We start from the raw sequence: 24,597 nt of genomic DNA on the forward strand, positions 1-24,597 counted from the left end.
GAGTTCATAGCCCAACTCGATCAATTTTTACTTTTTTCGTTGCATGAGGTACTTTATAGAAATCCTTGCATGCATTACCCTTGACCATCGAATAGTAACACTCAACGTTTTTTCATAGGCCATCTGTCTTCCTCTAAATGAGTAACTATTCCACCCAACAAAACCTAGACCGTTTTCAATAATCAACAGTTCGTTAACGCGCAAACGTGATGTCTGCAGGCCGAGATGAGAGATATGTTTTTGTCGGGAAGTTCCCAAATTCTCCTGATCCTTTAGCAAACTTTTGCACCCCCCCGAAAACCCGGAAGCACTGGATAAACCGTTCCACACCGGCTGCACAAAAGCCGCTAGAAAAACATCGGTTTTTGATCGTCTTACACGGGGTTGGGCCGCACATGGGAGAACAGCGAAATGGGATTGCACGATGTACTTGCGGGTGGCACGGTTCGTTCTGCGGAAAGAAACAGCATAAATGGACGCTTAGGTGCGCTCTGGCAAACGGATTGCTGTGCATGGAGGGCTTATGTCGAAAACGAGTGTATGACTGCTCCAGGGCAGTCTTTTTTTTTGCTGCCCCATGTGTCTTCTTTTGCACCGTGAGCAGCTTGTATGCTCCAGCACATAATCTTCTAATCCTTTTTTAACATTCAACAAAAATAAGTCCCCACAATATGTTGTTACTGCTGTGATTTTATGCCTGTTTTCTTCCAGCTCAGCCATCAGCCAAGCCTCGGGCTACGGACAGTATTTTACCGGGGCCGGCTTTGCTTTGCTGCTTTTTTTTGTTGAGTCGTTTACCCACTACACTCAACCCACCGGGATGGGAGAGATGGGCCTTTCATTTCGTGTATGGTACTTTGGAGACGGGTTTTCATCAGTTTAACTCCCCTTTCAGAGCACTCGGCCAGGCGTTGATGCTCCGTGCACGAGACCGCCTGAGGACGGCTCTGCAACCTGGGCGGCGTTCTGAAGGTTTTTTTCTTGCTCCCCGTGTGAGGATGCTGTTGTGGTTCCTTGAACAGTGGACCTAACTGAGGACGAAAACACGAGGCACGGCTTTCACTGGGACAAATAACAACAATTTTACGCTTATGTTGCAACGATTCGTTTTCCATCCTTTTTGTTTTCCATCGTTCCGTCCGTCGGGCCGGGCCACAAGAGTTTGCTCACCCTCCCAAATTTCCGTAGCGCCGTGTGTTTCATCGGTAATTTTACACACGGTTGGGCTGGCTACAATTTACACACCTGTACGGTCATCTTCCGCTTAGCAGTATGGTTGGCGATGATGCTGAGGGACGGCTCCCGTGGGTGGCTGTGGCTGTGAAAAAGTACGACCGACACGAGGTGCTGGGTCGGGATTTATTTTTTACGAGTCTTTCGGGATAATGAGCAAAGTACTTTCTCTCGACGTGGTCGTCCCGATGGCCGTTACACTAACCTACCGTTGCAACGGCCGGGTTGGATAAGTGGAAGCAAGACACAAGCTCAGCGACCATTCAGCCAAAAAAAGAGAAGCGAAAAATACACCAGAACATGGCTAACCAAAGCGCTACAACCGAAAAACCAGGTGTACGAGGGAGATTAAAAATTAATGAACCGGACTTACCAGGACCACACACACACACACACACGGCTGTTCTTACGCAAGTGGAAGCGCGCGTGGGCATATCGGCATACGCCATCGGAATGTTTGGCCGAGGATAAGACAGAACGGTGCTCTCCCCGTGTTTCGCATGACAAGAGAAAAGTGGTTTAGTTTTGATAGGATAATGTGGTGGCCACTAAGCTTTGGCGAGAGTCCCAGCTAAGGGGAGGGGGTCGAAAAGCCATCACACATGTAGTAACTGCGTTTGCAATTATTTGCATTATTTAGTGGTTTTCTTCGGTAAGATACGACAGCAGAAAATTGCATTGGCTTCGGCTGTGAGACCGGGCTTGGTTCGTGGTGGTGATGGTTGGAGTGAGCAACCATTTTCTACCCAAAACCCTCACACCGAGCATTCCTTGTGTGCGTGTGTGCGCGGCTAATGCATTCACTTCGGATTACTACGGTACAACAATTACAATGGACAGACGGAATGGTATGCTGCAAGGCCATCGGTTTACCCGAGCCGAGCGGCTGACAGGCATGGGATTAATAATTAACGCTACAGGAGATACGGCTGCAGGGATTAGCTGTACCAGGGCTGGCTGGCTGCTCACCAAGCTCTCGCCGATAGCTCCCGATAATTCTGTGTATAATATTTATTAGCATTTAAATGCAATATACATCACGGCACAAGCAGCATCACCTGTGGTGAATGGGAAGCCTTAATTTAACACGCAAGAAAGGTTGTGTAATATTTCCTGGGAAACGTTTCGCCTTTCAAGGTAGTAATTTCTGGAATAAAGTTGAAAGCCAGGAGCTGCTTCCATGAAACTTTATGCACGCATCATTGCAAGCTTTCAAATGGCTCTCGTTGGAAGGTTTCAGTTGGGGTGCACAGTGGTCTAATGGATGACATTCATGCCGAACTTTGAAGCAATGTGAAGTTAGAGGAGCATTGAAAGCTTTATTTGAAGTCCTAGTTAGTTCTAGTACATCTCTCTGAAGTGTTTCTCGTTTTTAAATATTGTAGAATGATTATTTGATCCCCATTAGCGTATTTAGAGTTATACTGTTTGTATTAGCTGTGTTTCCTGCATGCCTTACCTAATCTCACTAATACCTTTAAAATGTGTTAGCTTGCCTCCAACTTCAACCACTACCGTGCCTTCCTCACACTTCAAGAACTTCTCCTAATTCTACTCCACCTTCGCTTCACAGTTCCAGCGCGCATCGTATGGGCAGCGATCGATCACGATGCGGAGCTACCGTGCGACATCACGGCACCATCGTCACAGGACGGCGTGAAGCTGGTGCTGTGGTTTAAGGATTCCACCGGAATTCCGCTGTACAGTTTGGACTCGCGCAGCGGTGTGGCGATATCCGCCGCCCAGCACTCTACCATCGCGAACGATCTCGGCCAGCGGTTGTTTTTCTCGGTCGGTGCCACACCGAAGGAGGCCCGCCTGCAGATACGCAACATCAAAACATCCGACGGTGGCGTCTACCGGTGCCGGGTGGACTATTTCAACTCGCCCACGCGCAACTACCGAGTCAATTTGACGCTGGCTGGTAAGACTGGGATGGAGTGAGCAAAGTTACTTGCGCCCCCCGGGAGCATCCTGCTGCGGGCGTTAAGCTTGGAGTTATTTCTAATATATTTCGTACCTCGGAGGAGGTGATGTGTGATGGGAGAAGGGGGGACACTTTAAACTCACCATACTTCCATTGTTGACCTATTTGCTTCACAGTACCACCAGAAGAACCAAGAATATTTGACGCGCAGGGCAAGGAAATATCAACCGTCGCTGGACCGTTCCGGGAGGGCCATGAACTTTTCCTATCGTGTCAAGTGTCTGGAGGTAAGTAATTGTTGTTAGTTAAAATTCACCCGAAGAAATGTACAGTTCAACTAGTCTGTTACAACTTCAAAACCTTCTCAATTTCAAGAAATAAGCATTATACTTCTTGGTCTTGTTGTTCCGAAGCATTATCTCGGAGTCCTTGAAATTTGCGGAAGGTATCCTACGTCAGAACCTGTACCCAACATTTTACAATTTCTCCGTGCATACAACCCTCAAATCCATATCATACCTTCCAGTGCAATGTAACTGTTTTTCCAACTTCCCATAAACTGACTGGATCTTGTTGCCTTTTTCGGTCAACTTGTTTTCAAACTCCCGGACATCCCTTAACGTAAAGTGAAGAAGATTGCAACGTCCCAACCAACACCAATTTTAGTTGCAACGGTATCGATGTGCCGCAAAAAAAAAGACTTGATGAAGGTCACACTGCTCACACCGCTACGGTCGGCAATCCGATTTCCGAACTAAATCCCCGCGGGAGGCACGGGCGAGTCAGATGTCCTGAGTACACATCACGAAATCCGGCTCCCACTTGATCGCGCACTGAACGTTCATGACTTTTTCGTGGTGGCTGCTGGAAGATGGAAGCGCCGCATGGTTTGCACAGCGAAGAAATCCTTTAACCGAGCCAGAACTGTTATTCGATGAGCGAGCAAAGCTTGTCAACAATAGAAGCCACTACCATTTCGACCAGACGATAGTTGGGCTCGCCGATTGGTACTTGGCGTTTGTATTTTTTTTTTGTTCCGGGATTTCAGTTTGATTTTTCCACCATTTTATGTCAGCAGGTAACGTACACCAATACCCGGTGAGACTTCCTGCCTCTAGTAAATTGCTACGCCCGTAACTGGAAATTCAGGTCCCGCCCGCAGAGTAGAAAAGGAAAGCGAAATAAAATAAAAATAAATAAATTTTCACAACTCCGGCTGCCGCTCGTTTGCCGGAGAGCACACACCGAAGGGAGCTCCGGAGATACCTTGGCTTCTAGTGATGATGGTGATGATGTTGATAACAGAAAAACGGTGAAACCTTCGGTAATGCCTGCAAGCTCGTAAAAAGTCACCAAACATAACCCTACGCCCGCGATGGGAATGGTGCACGGCACACACACACAGAAAAAAGGCGAGGGCTTTGGTCCTTGGTGTCGAATGTAAATTGTTTGCATTCGAATTTAGGGCACAGATTGGTGCGGAAAATCGTTCCATGCACGGGCGCTCCATATACGATCCTATTCGAGATATAGGAAGAACTGTTTTTTTGTTGGTCCTGCATAAGAAGGCCGTATATTTGTGCACAGGATGATGTCAATCGATCAAGAAGCTGTTGGATTGGAGCGTTATGGCTGAGCGGCCTAGTATTCGTATAAACAATTCAATCACATTCCTATCCAAGCCTGAGGAAGTTCTTTGAAGCTCCCTCGTTTGGTTTACTGGAAAAATGTAAAAAGTTGATCTTTTCTGTGCCAATATTTTGTTGGTCGAAATTCAAATAATTTAATAACAGCTTTCTGACAATAAGTCAATACTCCGAAATGGCAACGGAGAAGTATGTTTTAATTAGTGTTCAATTTCTGGCATAACTGTCCTTGGAAAAATCGAATGGAAATACTCTGAATTATTAGCCTGAAAGTATGCAATCGAAATTCAATAATGACTTTCCAGCTTTGAGTATCACTCACCTGTCCTTGAAGACTTCCTGGAAGGCTCTTTTTGTGTGATATATTTTTGTGAAAATAAATCTTAAATATTCAACATAAAAATCTTTAAAACATTGCACTCCAAAAAATGGTCCATTCGCCTGTGGTCTAAATCTACTGCCGTAATGCTCCTCCAGTTCGTTGCTCTCCCGCCCATAAACACAAGCGTCCTAAATACTTGCCCGAAATGTTTCCAATGAAACGTATTACATTGTAACGTTGCCACCACATCACTAAAACACCCATTCGAACCGTACCGAGCGAGCGTACCGAAAAGCTTCTCGAAAAGTTGTTCATTCACGTAACCACTTTCCAGTTTTCCATTTAGCTTCAAACATTTGATAGACCATTCGCTATACCTCTCCCTCTGCCCCTGCATCCTAATCTACCACCTCGTCGGTCGGCATGAGTGGCAAAAGATGGGATGTTACTGTAAAACGGTTGCCGAATTTAGCAAGGGTGCAACATAAAAGTCACACGCTCGCCTACTGTCACCAACGCCATCCGCTGCTGTCACCACTAAATTCGACTAAATTGCGCGCCACACTTGCAGGCCGCTGATTTGGTGCTTTGCAAAAAAGCCCGTAACCAGTGCCTGGCAAGGTTTGCCACACGCCGAGAGGAAAATCAAGGGCGCGCATGAAACATTGTACTTTCTCTATCTCGCATTGAAGGGAGTCGCTTTCGGGCGGATGTGGGCACGGTGGTGAAGCTGATAAACTGGAACTGCACGAACTTATTTTCTCTAAGTTTTTCTCATCATTGGAGCGTTTTTATTACCCGCCCCCTTCCCTCGCTCCACCCCCTGCCTGCTCATCCCCTGCAAATAGGCTTATTATTTATTTAGATGAAGCATGAACCGAGCATGGGGCGAACACACTCCCATTTGCGTTGATGCAAACAAACGAATGAAGGAAGTGGAGTTTGTACACACTGTACGCGAAGACATGTGTGTGTATGACGGAAAGCTTCCGAACGGATTGTTGTGGAAGAAACACTTTATATTCATGGTTGAAAAGCGCTACGAAATGGGCCACGTGCCAAGTTCCGTTGTATTTCTTTGGAGGATTGAAGAAGCTACGCTTCAGTAGGTAGGAAATGGAAACGAAACAATAAAGAGGCAAAAGAGAAAAAAGCAGAGTAAATCAAATGAAACGCAGCAGTGGAAATGTTTGGAGCTTTAAAGCTTTCGGAACAAAAAAGTTATAACCGGGATTTTCCGTTCGACTTTGTGTCGAATATGTGCCGTAAAGCGGGTGAATGAACGGTTTTCCACGGCTTTAAAAGCTGAGTGTTGGAAAATTAGCTGCAAAACGTACGTACTACTGTTAACAGTGATCCCGGACAATAAATAAAACATTAGCTTTATGCTTGCCTAATTTTGATAAGCATCGTGTTTTGAAACGCGCGCCAACATGATTTCGTGGCCCTTGGAGCTTGAGGCTCCAATGCTCGCCGGCAGAAGAACATAGAATCAAACAATTTAAATAAATAATGTTCTATTTTCTTTCCACCTCACTCTCCTCTCATCTGCTTCTCCTCCTCCAGGACGTCCACCGCCCCGAGTGACGTGGTGGCGCGATGGGGTAGAAATTTCCAGCACCAGCCATCCATCCGCCGTCGAAGGAACGTCGGCCATGGTTAATCAACTATTCATCAGCACCGTCACGAGGGACTTTTTCGGCTCGAAGCTGCAGTGCCGTGCGGCCGGTTCGAAGCTGGTCCCGGCCGTCTCGAAGGAAGTCGCCATACAAGTACACCGTAAGTGGTCGGCTGGTCTTCCCGGGAAAGCCTCAGCACACAGATCGGAAGCTATCGCCACACCGGATGAAACCCAAGCAAACCGGGGCCAATCGATAAGCAAATGAACCATTCCGGGTTTTTTTTTCTGTGCTTCTTTATTTGCAGTAAAACCACTGCGAGTGAAAATCATCTCGCCGAACGAGCTGCTGACAGCGGGTCGCCCGGTTCCAATTAGATGCGAAGCGTGGGGTTCCTTTCCGGCGGCGAAAATCGTATGGCTGCTCGACGGTGAGCCACTGCGCAGTGCCGACATTACGGTGCACACCGACACCAATGTAAGTAGCGCCCCTCCCCCGGGGGTGATGGCATCATCCAAGAGCCAATGTGGTTCAATGTTTTAAGACACACTTTTCCGGTGTTCGTTTTTGGATGGCAGGATTCGAATTTGACCTCCAGCATACTGACGTTACGCGTGACGGCGGAAAACGATGGTGCTGAGCTGGCCTGCCGCGCTTCCAATGCGTGGTTTTCCGGCGGTGCCATCGAGGATAAGCGCATCATAAGTGTTGCATGTAAGTAAAGCTCACCAGCAACTCCAGACCAGACCACCTCCCACCGGAACGACGTCTCGCGCGTATATTCGCGCGGTATAATTTACGGCCATCAAGCAGCATACGCAACCATCGCACCATCGAGAAGCCTTTTAGCACGCCGAGGTGATGAAATCTTTAACGACTTCTGTAAATACCGCAACGTCGCGGCCACCGTTATTTATGTGTGATGCCATGTTATAACATCGATCTTCAGACGAAGTGATGCGTTTTCCCGCGCGCCCGTTATCGCAGCAATAATGGGAAAGAATGTGAATGTGTTCCAAAAACTGATACCTCAACTTCTCGGGCGAGCACTGCCACCAGCAAGCTATAACTAATCATTCAAAACAACATAAGGCCTGGTATGGAGACGACTCTGTTTTTCAGAATTTCTGAACGGCTGTGTGTCCCGTTCTCTTCCTATGCACATGCGACAATGTGCAGCAGCTCAGTGCGGATGAAAAATAGTACACGTTACGATTTATCACTGGCACGGGCAAGTGGCGGGTAAAAGCACAGCACGCTGGCCAGTCGGTCGACGGGCATGACGGGATCCTGTCCGTCCGAATGGTCGCTACGAGCGAAGATGAAAGACTTCGCTACCGGGAGCGCTTTTCTCATCCATCCAGCGTGCGCACCGCCGGTTCCACCGGTGCAGCATAACTTACGACCGACCATTATTGCAACTCAGCAAACCGAAGAAATTGCTGCACACGTCCGCCAAGCTTTCGGCGGACCGGAAAGAGCGAACAGGAAAAAGGAACGATGGCTACCTCCTTGGCCCGGCTAACCCCACCGGCCATCGGTCCGGTTTGCTGCAGTGCTGACTGAACACTGCAAAGCTAATGGTTTTTGCTGTGACCTTCTGCGGTTGTACATTGATTTATGAACGGTTGCTGCTGCGCTAGTCTGCTCTCTGCCCGGCCAGGCAATCGACTGTGATGAGCTTTAATCATGTCATGCGAATATCGGCCACCGGGAGTGCATAATGTACCGTTCAAGCGGTGCGCAGCCCCAACCGGCCCGCTTTACCGCGATGTGTACTTTAATAAAATAATTACTATTCAATTTTATTGAATTTTCCGTAATTAAAAGCATTTAAGCCTAAACTGGAATTAATGCAATTTATTTGCACGCACCCGTCCCTGGTAGTGTGGTTTCGGCTGCGACCCAGAATTGGATTGGAACGGGCGATGAAAGTTGGTAAAACCAACCCAAAAAGCTTCCCCCTAGGAAACGGTCAAACTTACTGGCGAACGAACATTTCCCATCCGCCAGTATTTTAGTCGATTTCCATTACGTGCTCCACTGAAATGGACTGCGTTTTCATTTACCGTGGATGCGCGCCCACAGTACGCACAACAACATGCTTATCATCATTATCGGCAATAACACGATCTCCAGCTGGGCTTTTACCGTACCCTCTCTCACCACACACCTACCCTGCTCGCCCTTACCACCTGGCCACCACATCCACATTGTTGGCGGTCCAACCATTTCATAGATGGGCTCCGGCAGCTCCTAGGTGATGGACCGGCATATCAATATTTTACGCGACATAGTTTTCTATTTTCGGTGAATGTATTCATTCGCCCATAAAATGCTTACCACCGTGCGCGCGCTCGCCAGGAATAGTTAATTATTTTCGGTAAATTTTGCAACCCTTCCCTGCAGAGAGCACCCCGGCCGTAAGGGTTTCCCCATGGTGTGTTTAGCTAATGCTTAGCCGCAGGACTGATGGGATGGTCGGCGGTGTGGTTTTAGTTGTGTCCGCTGTGCATCCATTGTCGGTCGGATCATCCCCAGCAGGCGGCAAGATTGATGGTGGCTAAAGTGCGCATTGTCGCGTATTGTCAGTCTAGCTGATAGGGTTCCCCCGCAAGCAAACTAACAGCGCCCGTTACATGATAAATTTTAATTAAGGTCAGAATAATGAAAATGGGAACTGTTTGCAAAATTTTGTTTGATGTATGAAGGGTGGTGCTGATCATTTTGCTGACGTTTAGCTAAATTAATTTATGAAAAATGTGTTTGAATATCCATTAACCTTTTTCCAACACTAAATGAGAAGGAAAATATTAATTAAAGTGTAGCTAAAAGGCAAGCAATTAAACCAGCAAAATTCATCAAACGCTAAACGTATTGAGGCACAATTAGCAAATCCTGTATGGGATACTTATTATTGAGATGGCTCCATCATGGTTACTTTGGCGTCAACGTGGCCGGACAACGATGAAGCTAAATGCTATTCTGGTACTTGAAATTATATAATCTTCGAACGAGCCTTATATCCTATCAACTCTGGAGGTTCTTGCAGCTTATTGAAGAATATTTGAGTTTATCGGCAATTCGTTACGGTGGACTGAGGCTTATTGAAGTCCAGCTGATGCCTCATTACAGGTGATTTTATATGAGGTTTTCTATATCTTCAAACATCTTCATTTCTTCGGTTGAAGTGCAAAGGCCTCCGTTTGAGTTATCTTTAAAGCCGGCCGATGCTCTGTATTTTGTACTAACTGTCTTGCTAGTATTTTATCCCCATCACGCATCAGCGCAATAATCATAAATTGTTAAAATAGTGCCACATTCCATGAGATATAGTATGTCCTAGCTTAATATAAATCTGATCCATAAAACAGCAGCCACAGTAATCGGTAGACATGCGCGCACAAATGTGATTGTAATTGATGTCTTCTAACCATTACACCAGGCATTTCAAAAATGATGACCTTTAAACGTTACATCTCAGACAATCCGTAACGAACTGCGTGTTATGTTAAGCCATCAATCCTGCCACCAAAAAGCTGGCTCACTATCAAAGTAAAATTATTTCCCTCGTTTAGACACCGAACACTCATTCACACGCGCGACACCGGACTGCAGTGGCGAACAGTGGTAATGTCATTTAATTGGAGTTGAACAGGCTTCCTGCTAACCCGTCACCCGGAACCGAGGCTTCACACATGGCATCCAGCAGGCAGGCGCGAGCGGGCCCGCGTGTGTGTGTCCTTTAATCATCCCACGAACTGGGGCGTGTGCAATGGAACGATAAATTCAATTTTATAGTTTCCTTAATGGTGCGTCTGAGCCGACAGCGGAAAACGATTTCGCCGAACGAACTGGAGTGCCAACCCGGCCCCCTCCCCCAGGACCGTGCCACCTCCCCGCGGCCCTATTGTGCGAATTAAAATTAACTTTTCACTGCGTGGTTGCTTTTTCAACTCGTTCCCTCCGTTCTGCTTCCATTTTTTTTTTCGATCTTTCTCTCGGCTGCTGCCTCCAACGACGCACACATTCTAGACGAGCCGGTCGTATCGGTGCATCTGTCCAACGAGGATCCGAGTCGGGTGATAACGCGCGCCGAGGGTGAAAACGTTACGCTCAAATGTCGAGCGGATGCGAGACCACCGGTCACTTCCTTTTCCTGGTACAAAAACGTAAGTATTATTGCATTTCCTCACTGCAGGCTCACAACACCAAAACATATTTGCTGGCGTCCCGAGATGGGGAGCGAACATTTGCGCTAGATAATGCCTCCTCCTGCTCGCCGTCATCTGATCCGAGGTTAGTGTCGGGAGTTCATGGTAAAAGCGTGTCTCCAGTTCCCTCCCAGTGCACTCAATTAGCTCGGGTCGAGCGTTGGCTGAGTGTTGGGAGGATGAAGAAGCTACGGGAAAATATGATGCTCTCACTGGGAAATCAAGCACCTTCATTAGGTCGAGCGTTCAGCTCTTCGCTGACCACGTGAACGACGAACGGGACGGATGCGAAAGCCACAGAAGTGTCGTTTCTGGTGACAACACGAATGTGTCCTATACACACGAATGAGCGAACGGACGGACGGAACTGGATCCGGCACTGGAATGGGCTAGAATCACTCGAGTGAGCCACTAAAGGCAGGCTTCATTCTTGATGAGATTCCCGGTCGCTCAGTCAGTGGTGCGGTGCCACGGTGTCTTCCTGTTAACGGTCGCCCTGGAACTGCGGCTCGACTGGAAATTGCGGGACCCAGAGCCTTAATGCGACCGCCGAGGGTTTGCTGGCCCGGCGGTCCCGAGTGTTGTGGGTTTCCGGCACGTAATTAAATCATTAATCCCTTATTTCAAACAAATTAATCTTATTACCTTGCCTCAATCCTTCAGATATAATTAGTTTTACTATCACCGCACCCGGCACTCGAATGGCGCAGGCACCGACCGGTGGCATCCCGGTTGGTGGCAGGCGAGTGAGCTGGATTTTTGTGAATCGAAACCGCCTCCGATGCGGCCAGTCGTGCCCCGTCGGAGGCAAAGCGCTCAATCGCCTTATCCTTCGATCGATGGTTTCCAGCACCAGTTTTATTCACTGCACTCTTCTGGCTTAATTCACTCGGCCGGGAGTATCCACAGTAGCTGGCTGGTTGGCCAACTGGCTAGCTACCGACGACAATCGACCGGGAGTAAGGTGTACAAATCCAATTAAAGAGATACGGGTCATAATTCAATTTGTATAAATAGTGCTTACAAGCAGTTAATGTGCAGCCCTCCACCACCTCCCCCGATGGTGCACTAACTGCTGCAATGCAGTGTTGAGCAAATTGAATCTTTTGCTTTTTGCCCACCCGCCCCAGAGATATTGGAGCTGCAGGCAATCTGATACGAGCCGAGCTTTCGGTTTGCTTTAAAGCTCTTAAGCATACTCATCAAATAATGGTTCTCTTGTGTCGCTTGCCCCAAAAAAGGGACACCCAAAGCAAATGTTGTCCCTCGTGCTGGCATTCTGGGAACTCCAAGCCTTAACGTGACATCTCATTCGAAAAGATGCGTTGCGTTTTAATTCGCCCCATGTGATGAATGATACGATGGAGCTTTGCTGGATGCTGTGACATAGCCGGTCCCTTCATTTTCAACGCTACTGAAAATGAGTCCTGTGGAAACTCAATTTAATTATCACTATGAACCCTCATTCACTCGCGCTAAGCCATTCAAAGGGTGAGCCGGGACAAGGGGTGCTCGAGATGGACTTCAGCTCGCCAGACACCCTGCGCGAGTATTGACCCGTTTTGCTGTCCACTATTCCCAGGCACGTTCAGTCCTCAGACTCGAACCGTAAGTTCCTTTCGTAGTGTCTGTGCGTGTGTGTGTGCCCGGTTACTTCCAGCAGAGAGATAACACGACGAGTTTGCTTACCAGCTTTCTATCATCTAGCTGACCTCGATCCGATGGCTCGAGCTACGGTGATATGACAGCGGGCGCTATCAAAATCTTTGCCTGAGTTTACAGAAAGAAAGAGAAAGTTAACTTCACTGATGAATCCTCTTTTGAGCAAACCCCTTCCCACGTCCAAGGCGTAGTAGAGTCACGGGGAGCAAAAAGTTCTCGCTCGCCCAACACAGATGATAACCCTTATTTTGACGATGACCTTTCCCGTCCCGTGTGTTACTTGGCTTGGTCTGAAATATGGCTTACCAATTTTCCTGACGCCTTCTGAAGTTCGATGTTTGAACTTCGGGCTGAAACGAATCCTACCTTTCCTCAGTAACAGACCTCTTCTCCAACGGTAAACAGGGGAATCGATTGGCAGTCAACCGTTCCGTTTCGGAAGCTGTCTCATCGGATGGAATTTCGGGCTAGGGTTCTAGTCTCGGGAAGGCTTTACGCAGGTTCGACCATTATCATGCGTTCGAAGCCTTCCAGTACGATGTGTTGGCCGAAACGCACAAGACGATGGCGTAGGATCAAATAAATGGCACAGACATTGCGAGATGGCCAAGGCAAGATAAAACTAATTAATTTCCTCTCGGCAGGATGTCTCCGCACGCAGCTCCACCGTGTTTCGATTGTTCGGTTCTCTCGAACTTTGCCGGTGCCCGAATGTCAAAGAAATCGTTATTAGCCTGCGTATTGCTGCAAAAGTGATTGGGTGGTGTCGGTGATGTAAAGTTTGCTGTCTGTTCCTTTCAACTTGCCCCGTACTGTCGATTGCCGGGTCGGTCGGTCAAGTTACGAGTCAAGGAAAAGCTGTCCGGCCCGATGGCTTCACAAATGGGCATAAAGTTACTGGAGAAAATCAACGAAGGCAACTTAAACTGAGGTCGTCTAACTTTTTCAAGGGTAGCAAAGCTAAACTCCGACGGGGAAAGTTTGTTTGAATTTTTAAATTAATGAAAGTGAATCGCGTAGACAGAGGTGGTTTGTTTGTACTTATTCAAATTTCTTTTTCAATTTCTGATATGGCAATTTTGACTGTTTGTAGCGGTCAATTCAAATAATTAGAATAATCTCAAATAGTTTGAACATATTCTTTAAGCTTGTGAAGCGACTAAAACCTTCAACATGAAGAGTTTATTTTGTCGATGAACTAATGTCGAGCCTGTAGCATTGTATGAATACAAATCACGCCAATATGCGTTGTTTTAGCCCCCCCAAAACCCCCGAACGATTTACTCCCAAATCAGGTAAATCCCCTTTCAAACCCATCAGCCAAACTTGAAATGGGTCGAATTTTTGATTTTCTCCCGTCCAATTTACAGCAAACTTCTCAATGAAGCTATTTCCCGAGCTTTTGATTGATGCATGGCAACAACAGGCGCGAAAAAAAAAAATCGACGGTGGCGAGCAATCAGTAGTACGAATTGGGAATCACCCACCCAGGGCGCAGTGCAGGAGGAAATCACAGGACACAGCGACTGAGCAGGCACCACGAGTGTAACACACGAGCTTGACAGTTCAATTATAGCTCGATTTTTTACCTTTCCGGTCCTTACCGTCCGATCCCGACCTAGGATATGCCATTTTCCCACCAGCGTTCTTTTTGCGAGCCGTGTTTTCGTGTGATAGAAAACACTCTCAGCCCGGAAGACCGTTGCGAACCGAAACGACGACGACAACACACACACCGGGTAACCTTATCGACGGTTGGTGCCATTTCTCACCAAGCCGAAAACGACCTTCAAATGCTGCCGGTGCAAACGTACCACCGGCAGCCACCGGGTTTGCGGTCGACTGGGCGTACGAACAAGCAGCATTTTCGGTCCAAACATGGCAGCTAAAGATTTGTAACAAATGTTCATCTATCGCAACGAGATCTATCATTAGCCCGAAACTGGAAAAGATCGATTGGTCTGAAGAAGAAGGGGGGGGGGGGGGGGGGAGGTCATGGGAGGGAACGAAGGGACACGCCGGTTCACTCGCTCGGTTCGGTTGTTCCGGTGAGATCGAAACGCAATTGAAGGGCGCTAATGATGCGCTTGTTCCCGCGTAATCCACTCCCGCCACTTCCACCCACGGTGACTACGCACGTGGAACACTCGGTACCGCATCCGTATTCCCTATGCGAGGGTGATCCTAACAGAGGAAAAGAGTGTAGTGCATTTGTTCCTAGCTATCTCCCTGTGACAGTTTTCAGCTTTTCCGTCGTTCCGTATCTGCTTCTACTAACGATCCTATCTCTCTCCCTTTCTCTCTCTCTCTCTCTATCCGCCGGCACACAGAACATGAGGATGTCCGGAGAAAATGGGGAAACCTTGTACTTGACGCAGCTGGAGCGGGAAAGTGCCGGATCGTATGCTTGTGCTGCCTCGAACACGGAAGGTGAAACTCGCAGCTCATCGCTAACGCTCAAAATACAGTGTAAGTAGTACGATATGGTAAAGTTGTTCCATTCAGCAGACAGTTTTGAAGGATTTATGGGTGTGCTTGCTGGAGCGTCATCTCCGATGCACACAAGGACACAAGGATTCGTTCTTGCTATTTTAGTTTTTAATAGTCTCGTTGCACGGGAAGCCACCTATATTATGATGTTCAAGAGAAAATCTTTATTTAAATTGGTTTAAAGGCTCGGTGTAAGGCTGTCCGTTCGGTCTCAAATTTACGCAATATATTCTACGATTCTAGTACACACCTGCACTATCTTGGCACATCTTTCCCTATTCAATCGCCATCTGACTCATCTTAATTGGTGGTGGTCATATTTTTCCTTCCTTAACCGCCACCATTACCATAATTGAAAATCCATGAAAATTTAACGTGCTCTCCGGCCTCGGCTCGTGTTGCCGACCGACGGAGCAAGATAAAAGGTACCACACCAGGGCGATAAAAATGTACAGTGGCCCATAAATGCTCTCGATAACCGTTCGGTCAACCGGCGAGAGTGGGCCGTACCTTGCGATGGTTGGGAAAACAGGCAAATAGCTTTCGGCGTGTGTTGGCACATCGGGCACCGGTGTTGGGTGTCGGCCTTGGGTGGGTGTGAAAAATGTCGCCGTTTTTATAATTGGGACCCTATTTAAATGTAAATTTGGTTTGTCCAGCCATCGTGTGAAGGAGGGCTTCACGAGACGGGAAACAAAATGGATAATTGATTTATGATACAAATGGGTTTGAGTATTTTAATTCGAAAGAAAAATCTGCTCAAGGCTGTTTTATAGCGCATAAGTTTGATTTTTTCGGCGATCGGTTTACTTTCACTTTCGCACTACTAAGCACTGTTGGCTTGTTTAGTTTGGACCAATCGTTAAAGCTTATTCTATTGCCGCCAGCGTTAGACCCCATCTCCCAGTGCTAAATCCTGGACACATTGGGCATGCCTACTGGCCTCGCAACGCAAACCATGAAACACATTGCACACATCATACAGATAATTGAATAAAATGGAACCGAGCATAAAGAATAACAAACGATAATCATCGAACAGGGACACGGTCCCTCCGTCCAGAGGTCCCATCCCCCAGCTAGCCCACTATCAGTAACATATCAGCGAAATGGTCACAGCTCATCGTACCTATACGTATGCGGTAGTAAAACTCAGGAAAATAGGGAAAAAAGGAATAGGGCCCCCGCATCAAGAGTGTTTGGCCAATAAAAAGCATCGCCGGACGGGAGCAAAGGCAAACAAATGGCGGAAAGGCAAATTCCCGCCGGCGATAATCAAGACAAGTTCCGCCGGTATCGTTGGTGGGCCGCTTCTGCCATGAGGCCCAACGAGTGTCGGGCTTTGCTGAGCTGCCTTTTCGTTCCTTCCGTTCCGTGTTCGGTGTGGCGATGGTAGCTCAGCACTTAGTTGCTTATTCGTTAGTCCCTTCCTGTGCTGAAGCAGGCTCAAAAGGTGGCAACACCATCCGATCGATGGACAAAAGAAGTGCAGGCTTTTGTCCGGCGGCGTTTCTATCCCTTCCGTCTAGTCCAGTGGCAGGATGAAGAAGAGATAATAATATTTCCGTTTGGGGATTTTGTTTCTTTTGCGGAGTTGCTTGCTGCTCAGCTGTCGTGTAGTGCCAGCTGACGCCCACAGCCAAAACATCGCTACATGATGTGCTGTGAAAGCAGTTTTATTTGTGTACCAGGAGCCATTTCGCCTGACGTGTGTTTGTCTGTGTCTTGTAGCGTTTTATATTTAACCAAAACCCAAAACATGGCCTTCAATTGCTCATGAAAATATTATCACTGAATGCTTTAACTTTGTTTCTGCTGTGTCCAGGCATCCGAGCATGGGCTTTGGGACAAATAAGAGAAAGCTTTACGAGAAAATTATACTTCGCTACAGAGACACACACTGGCACTCGCACCCGCTGCAAGCTATTCCTTGATAAGGTCTATAACCACACTTTCCTTCTTCACAGTCACACCACGAGTTTACCACGAGTGCTACATAAATGCTTAATATGTTGACCCCCGAAAGGTCCTCCCGTTCTCCCAGACTCCCGAGATTGGCCCGAACACGTTTCCGTTCGGTGTCGGAGAGTCACTCGAGAGCAGCCCCTTCACGCAGGATCGTCACTGGTGAAAATTAGTCTCCGTCGTGGAATAAATTCGTCCTGCCAGATTTCGGGGCACTGTCGCCGCGCGTTGGGGTATTTTTGGGGGGGGGCGAATGTTCCCCGAAAAATCAGGACACCGAACCAAGGGAGGGCAACGAACGGAATGGAATTAAAATCTGTGAATAATGAATGAATGGTGTGAGGCGCGTGTTTGTGTGAGTGTGTGCGACGGGATGGAGTTTCTTTGCGACCGCTTCCATTGTCGCCTTAAACGAGGGTCTGCTTTATCCCTTTTTCCGAGTGCTGTTCTTGTTAAGATTGTGTGTGCGTGTGTACACAGGCAGACTCGCAAGCTTACCCAAACACAATGTTGCCATTTTGTACTGTAAAGCTCCAGCACAACTTCAAATCGGATTCCTGCCATCCACCAGCAAATCGTACCGTAACGGAAACGGAACCGAGCGAAGAATGCGCAATGGTAGCTTGAAATAAAAGCAACGACGACGACGACGACGACGGTTTTGTTTTTGTTTCGATAAGTTTAAACAATTCCTTACGCCCGGAAAGCACGTGTTTTCGGTTTCGGCAAGCAACGGGCGGTTCCAGGGCGGAGAAGCAATGCGAGTGCTCTTTGCTTTTGCACTAAAATATTTGTGTAGGGACTTTTGCCGACACCCTCCAGCGCGCCCATATGCGCTAAGGGCAACAAAGATTCGTGGGCTGTGATTTGGTCTGTTGCGGTGTTGAAATGGTTGCGTGCTTATTTGAATTTTATTTTCAGAGCTTTAAAAAACTTTCAACTATTGTTTCTTGAAGATATTTTTATTCCGAGCAATCTGGCCTCATGGTGAGATTCAAATGCAATTTAAATTTCAAAATGTAACAAGCAAATGAGCCTGATGCGAATCCTTCATGCTTGATAGGATGCTTTCCAAGAGTTTGGATGTAATGGAAGCTTATTCCGATGTATAAGAAGCTATTTGCAGATTTGTCCTAACCAGTGTTTTGCGACTCTTCAAATTCTACACACTAATGAGAAAACCTGAGATTTGATCGAAGATAGACATTTTCATAGAAATATCCTCGTTTATATCTAATACGAAGAAATAACTGTGACAGTAACTCAGAATGAGCAATAGACGATAATAATATTGGTTTGACGGTAATCGTGTATACTATCTTTCTAGAAGACATACAACTGACCTTGGTTGCAGCCAGACCTGTTGATTAGATCTCATCTAATCATACTACAGCCAACGCGAAGGATCAACTGATCATTCCGGCTCTGAAATGCATCGCTCAACTTAATGAGAATATTTATTTTGAGGACAGCTGTGCTGAGGCATAGAGTAATTGAGGCCATCTAAAGTTCATGATATCTAAAGTCGGTATATTTTTGTTTTGAATTCGTTTGACGAGCTCCGGCTCTTACATAGTTACTTTAAATCCTAACAACTTAAATATCTTAACTGTTTAGTCGTTTTTAAAAAGTTCGTTAACGGTTACTTCAAATCAAATTAGCACCTACAGCAACTCTGTTTTTTATCATTCGCCTCTTGAAATTCCACACAGGAACAAAGTCCTCAACACGTAACGCGAAATTGAAAGCAATAAAGACTATTTCGTGTCCGGGACATCGTGCTCTGGAATGTGTTCACTTACCTACAATACATGTCATACCATGCTTACCAGATGCTCCTTCCACTTCCTCTTCTTCTTCTACTCCTTCTCCACAGTTGCACCACGCTGCAAACCGGGCACGGAGCAAACGTCGGTCGGATCACTCAACATGCACTCGCTGCACGTGAAGTGTGAGGTGGAGGCCGACCCGCCAGACGGTGTACGGTTCAGCTGGACGTACAACAACACGCGTAACGTGTCACCGGTGCTGAACTCGCGCATCAGCTCGCACGGGCTCGTCAGCACCATGACCTATCTGCCCCAGTCCGACTCGGAGCTGGTGACGCTTGCCTGCTGGGCGATCAACAATGTCGGCCGACAGACGGTGCCATGTCTGATACATATTTTACCTGCAAGTACGTTCTGCATTCTCGCTTCTTTTTTCTCGCTGTTGTTAATGCTCCGTCTTTGATTGAGCCACCGAAAGCTATCGTCGTGCGAGTACGCCCGTACGCCAGGATGGGGTAGCCGTGATTGCCAAAATGCAACTTAGAGAGCCAAAAAAAAAAAATGCAATCCACAAATGAGAAGTGCCAAATCAAATAACACGCTGCTGCCAGCGGGAAGGGTTCGGCAGCGAAACCTCCCCGAGGCCCGTACTACGTAACTACGATCGCTTCGGTGTGCAGTGAGTGACGGTCCGCATTTCCTGCTGGCCACAGAATGAACCACTGCAGTTACTGCAAATATGCTCGATTCCATGGCTTTTAATTAAAAATGCTGATGTTTGTGTCTTTTGCGCCCTTTTTTCTCTCTCTCTCTCTCGCTGTTCGTTCGCACACACTGCACTGGGGGACTGACGACGACGATGACGACGACGACTACAATGATGATGTTTTCGGTGTGATACTGTCGAACGCAACGCAGAGATTCCAGATACGCCCCGGAACTGCGAGCTGCACAACGATACGGTGCTGGAGGTGGTGTGTCTGGCCGGGAGTGACGGTGGTCTAATGCAGTCGTTTCTGCTCGAGGTCGTCGGTGGTGTAGCGCCACCCGCTTACAATCTGGACTTTACCCGTGGCCCACCGACCGAGATCGATAATGAAATTTCCACCATGAACGATCAGGTAATGGCATTTGTTTGTACGTTTCGTTTTCGCATGAATATCCCACAGCGCTGGGAGTGTTCCGCACTGCAGAACCGGAAGACCCATCCCCATCCGGAAGACACATTCGAAGATGAACAGGAAATGGCTTCCGAAAGTCTCGTTGAAACTATTTTCGACTTGACTTTAATTGGCATTCGTACGTCGATATTCGATTTGCATTTAGAGAAACAAAAACTCTAAAAAGGAGAGCAAGTTAACCTTTAAAACCTTCCACGTTTGACTCGAAGCGCTTTCCTGTTGCAGTACTGTATTTAAGCTTCATTAAACGAACATATTTTGCCGGTGCAAGAGCCGCTGTCTGCCGCTAACGATACGATACGACCATTTGCATCCTGAGGGTACGTTTTGTGCCCAGCCAGCCCGTTTTTCCGACCGGTTAGAAAATGGAAGAGCTTCATTTACGAGCTGGTTGGCGGTTTTTCATTCTTTTCCCCCTTAAATCCACGGCTATGCCACCGGGGCGGATGTGTCACAGGTAGCAGAAGAGCAACAGCAGCAGCACATATGTATGTGCCGGGCCCATATGATAACTGGGGGCAGCAACCCAGCAGCAGCAGCAAACAGTTTGCACCAGCACTGCCATGTCGGCAATTAAAACTTAATCCCACACTCTTGCAGCCTTCCACCCCGGCAACGGGCACGTGCCGTTTCTCACCTCCCCCCCCATTCGTATGTTTATTATTTTCATCCACAGGCCACATTAGCACCATTATTCCGAATCCAGGAGCAGATACCGCAGTTTAAATTGCACAGCTTAGAACCGGGTCGCGACTATCAGCTGCTGGTGTACGCCGTCAACGCGAAGGGCAAAAGTGATCCGCCGTTCGTTATCGATAAAGTGCGCGTCGGGTCGGCGCTGGTACCACCGTACGGTAAGTTTTCACGGCCACCGGGTCACGTCACAGGGAAAAAGGCGGGGGACCGTCGTATCATCTATTCGCTGCACTGTGGCGGGAGGCCCATGAGACCTCGGACGAGCTTTTCCGGCAACCACTTTAATTATAATCTGTGTTGCCGCTGCTAAGCCATTCCGACGCCTGCTTGGGTGGCTTGAGCTGGGCGACGATGTGTGGAGCAATTTCGAGCCGATTGGGAGCGGGGAAAAGTCAAACGATTGCTGCGGAAACTATTCCGCTGAGCTACTTGTAATAATCTGAAATTCCGTTGAAAATCTGGTTTTAAAGCCATTATAAGTTGCTTAGCGTCTGTTAATACTCAATTCGCGTGAACGGATACATAATTTGGCGCTGTACTTAGTGTTTTGTAAGCTATCGGCCTAGCATTAAACTTCAAATTGGTTAAGAGACACGGGATTGCATACCTTTAGGCGTAATCTGTTAATTGCTGCGATATTCTGGATTTGAAACGATTAAGACGATGGATTCCTTTGATCTAACGCATTAAGCGGATAAGGAAGTGAATAGTTTTTCTATTTTCAATAACTTTAAGTTATTTTAATAAAAAAGCACAAAAGAATTCGATCACAAATCAAACAACCAAATAGTTGGAAATCCGTCAGGAATTCACGCCCCTCTGCTCGACACGCAAAAAGGTGTAATCGTGCTGAAACATATGATCTCCGATTGGTGCGTTGAGGTAGAATGAATTGCACGGATCACAACCGTTCCGGGGACTAATGCGATGTTTCTGTCACATTCGTCACGGCAGCGGGTGGCTGCGGAGGCATCAATAGCGTGTATCAAAAGGGAGAAGGATTTAATTTCAACCCGGCTCACCTGGAAAATGCGTATTGAGTGTGCTTTGAGAGACCTATCCAGGGGGACGCACGTTCGTACGTTCGTTTCTTCGGTCCGAGTTGTTGCAGATCAATCGTCTCTTGAATGTCATTTTTTATATTGCATGTTGATGTAGGCACCAGCTCATGTAAAGGGTCTTCCGGTGCCTGGGACTTGGGTGGGTGGGTAAAGGCTCAACAGTAGCTCAGTTGAGTGTGAATGATTTTTTTCTCTCTCACTCCTTTACCTAACAATATTCCCCATTTTTCCGGCCACATTTTTCCCCGTAAAGCTAGCAGGAGCAAAAGGATACGGAAGTATCGGATGGAAAATGTTGATCTGTTTTCCTCGCTTCCCTCACAACCACCGGCACTAGAAATGTTTTCACAGCAACCGAACGGCCCTGGAGCGAGCACGTTTCCGGAACGGTTTTGCACCGGAGATAAAAAGGACCAACACGCACACACACACACACTTTGCATACTCTGGCATGATTGGACACCAGTTCGATTGTTCGACCCGTGCCGGCCTGACTGAAGGAATCAATTTCGGTTTTCCTACCCTGTCCACCGTAACTGGGGGGTTGAAAAGGAAAAGAAAAAAAGGGAAAACCAAAACGCGGCACCGTACACTCGGTGCCATTCGAAGGTCCGGAATCGATCGCTCATAGTATAAAATAACCATCAATCTTGTGTTTTCATTTGCGAGTGAAACGCCGTGACAGGTCCGCACGGGGTTCTGTACGGGTTGCCTTTGCCGGTTCACTGACCAGCGTATGTGCACACACACGCACGGACCGGGAAAAGCCTCCAAAGGCGTGTTCCATTTCCACTCGCACCAATAATACGGTGATCCCAGCCGTGCGGTATGCAAGTGTGCGGTGTTCGTGTGGTTGGTGCGGTGAAACTCGATCCATTACGCAAATGTTTTCCCACCGAACTCCGGTTCCGGTGCTCGGTTGTATTAAGAGATTGAGTAATGGATAGATTAATCGAGAAAATATACACATTTTATCCAGCCTCTCGAGCGTGGTGTGCAGGCACAGGTGTGAAACAAGCGTTCAGCTGAGCCGGATAGAGTTGTTCCGCGGGATCCGGCCCCCACAAGTCCTTCAATACGCGATGAAGTGATTGATCTTTTGAAACATGCCGATTGCAACCTTTCAACCATAAGTGTGATAATTCTTCACAGCACCGGCAAACTGTTTAAACTTCTAAACTTCCGATTCTTTACCTTCCGCAGTGGACGAAACCATCATCTCCGAGGACCCAACGCCGGCCGAGACTTCGCACCAGGACAAGCAGAAGCAGCAGTCACAGATGGTGATGTTTGCCGCGGTTGCAGCTGCCGTGGGAGTTATAATAGCGTCCATAATCGTGGCCGGTTTCGTCGCGATATGTAGGCTCAAGCGGCAGAAACCACCCGAACCGCAGGAAGTCCGGAAGCGCATGCGGTACGTACACATTTATTTTTATCCTCCCGACAAACCACACGATACTCTTACATCGAATCGAATTACTAGTAGCGTCATCATTAAATGAAAACATACGACCGAGCAGGGTATCAATATCGTGCAGCACAAAACAGCTCACGTGACTTAAAACGGGGTCGCCAGTTTTAAATAAAACCATCCAAAGTAACTAGGGTCCCAATCATTATTCCTTCAAGCGCTTGTGGCAATATTTTCCCTCCGATTTCATTCCGTCATCATTGGTTCATCATTTATTCTCGCACCCAAGCCCGAAAATCGAACATCACAACCGAAGCCGAAATGCTGGCAGGATTGGGATTGGCGCAACGATAACAAGCTCAAAAATCATTTCCTTCGTTCGCTCGCTTAATGCATAGAAAGGCAGACTCCCACGGTGTGGAATTCCCTTTTTTCCGTTTCGTTGCCCTTTTTCGATTGTGAAAAGGCATTACCTGTCCGGGACGGTTGCAGGACTCGGGCAGGATCCTTTCCCGGGTTCGGGAGCGATTTGTTTCGCCACTGCTTTCCATTTTCCAACTAGATTTTCTCGCTTTTCTTTCTTTTGGCCTGTTGTTTTGTTGTTTTTCTTTTCGTAGTGTAAAGACTGTGTTGTGCGTATTGAGACTGATTTTGAAATCGGAAACAGATCCGGAACCAGAACCGAAATACGCGTTGCGGAGCTTGGAGCGAAATAATGATATGCGTCATTTTCCATCTTCACTAATCCCAAGGGTTAATGATGCCGACCGTGGGTCGATTCACCGCCGTCGATTCGGCTGCTCGGTGCGAACAGATGATGATGCCACACTTTCCCATCGCGCCAGAGAGGGGAACAGGAGTGTGGGGAAAAAAGGGAAAGCTTGGAAAAGCTTCATCGAAATAATTCTCCGCTTTTCATTTTCTCTACAGAGAGGATGCCACGGTTAGTACGAGGGTCGTGAATGGACACACGGTGGTGGCGTCGAATGGTCGGTCGCGCACCGTTCAGGGACCATTAGGCTGCCTGACGAAGGGCACTTTTCGGTTCGCTACCCCGGCGCCAAGAAAGCTTTACTTCGGGTTCGTAATGTCTTTCTCGTCGGCTGTATTTTCTTTCCGTAGCCGAGGTTGACGTGGTGTGGGGGTTTCTCTGCAACATTTTGCTGCAGTAAGGCACCGGTTTGGTGGAGGGAACAAATGACTTAGATTGTTTAAATTGATAACGTAATTTCTCCTGACTTTATGGTTCAATGGTTCAATTGGAGCAAGTCAAGGGAAGAACCGAATGCCATTCGGCCCGGCAACTTCATCGCCCTTGCCCCTCTCGGTCCGGAGCGAACGGGAAATAGATTCCCGTCGATGCTTTACGATGGTGGGAAAATGAATTGCCGACTACCGGTG

General features: G+C 47.5%; 1 protein-coding gene across 6 annotated transcripts in view; it reads left to right on the forward strand.

The window, feature by feature from the left end:
- Nucleotides 1–24,597, forward strand: part of LOC118505166 (hemicentin-1) — a 131,169-nt gene that overhangs the window by 98,835 nt on the left and 7,737 nt on the right. For all 6 annotated transcript variants that reach the window (XM_036040568.1, XM_036040566.1, XM_036040571.1 and 3 more), the window contains 11 exons: nt 2,807–3,157; nt 3,337–3,447; nt 6,695–6,907; nt 7,055–7,224; nt 7,326–7,461; nt 10,783–10,919; nt 14,954–15,092; nt 18,955–19,254; nt 19,766–19,968; nt 20,705–20,882; nt 22,989–23,199. In XM_036040568.1, coding sequence (XP_035896461.1) covers nt 2,807–3,157; nt 3,337–3,447; nt 6,695–6,907; nt 7,055–7,224; nt 7,326–7,461; nt 10,783–10,919; nt 14,954–15,092; nt 18,955–19,254; nt 19,766–19,968; nt 20,705–20,882; nt 22,989–23,199 — 2,149 coding nt within the window. The remainder of the gene's footprint in view (nt 1–2,806; nt 3,158–3,336; nt 3,448–6,694; nt 6,908–7,054; nt 7,225–7,325; nt 7,462–10,782; nt 10,920–14,953; nt 15,093–18,954; nt 19,255–19,765; nt 19,969–20,704; nt 20,883–22,988; nt 23,200–24,597) is intronic.

Source organism: Anopheles stephensi, chromosome 2 (genome assembly GCF_013141755.1).
Source record: "Anopheles stephensi strain Indian chromosome 2, UCI_ANSTEP_V1.0, whole genome shotgun sequence".
Classification (NCBI taxonomy): Eukaryota; Metazoa; Arthropoda; class Insecta; order Diptera; family Culicidae; genus Anopheles; species Anopheles stephensi.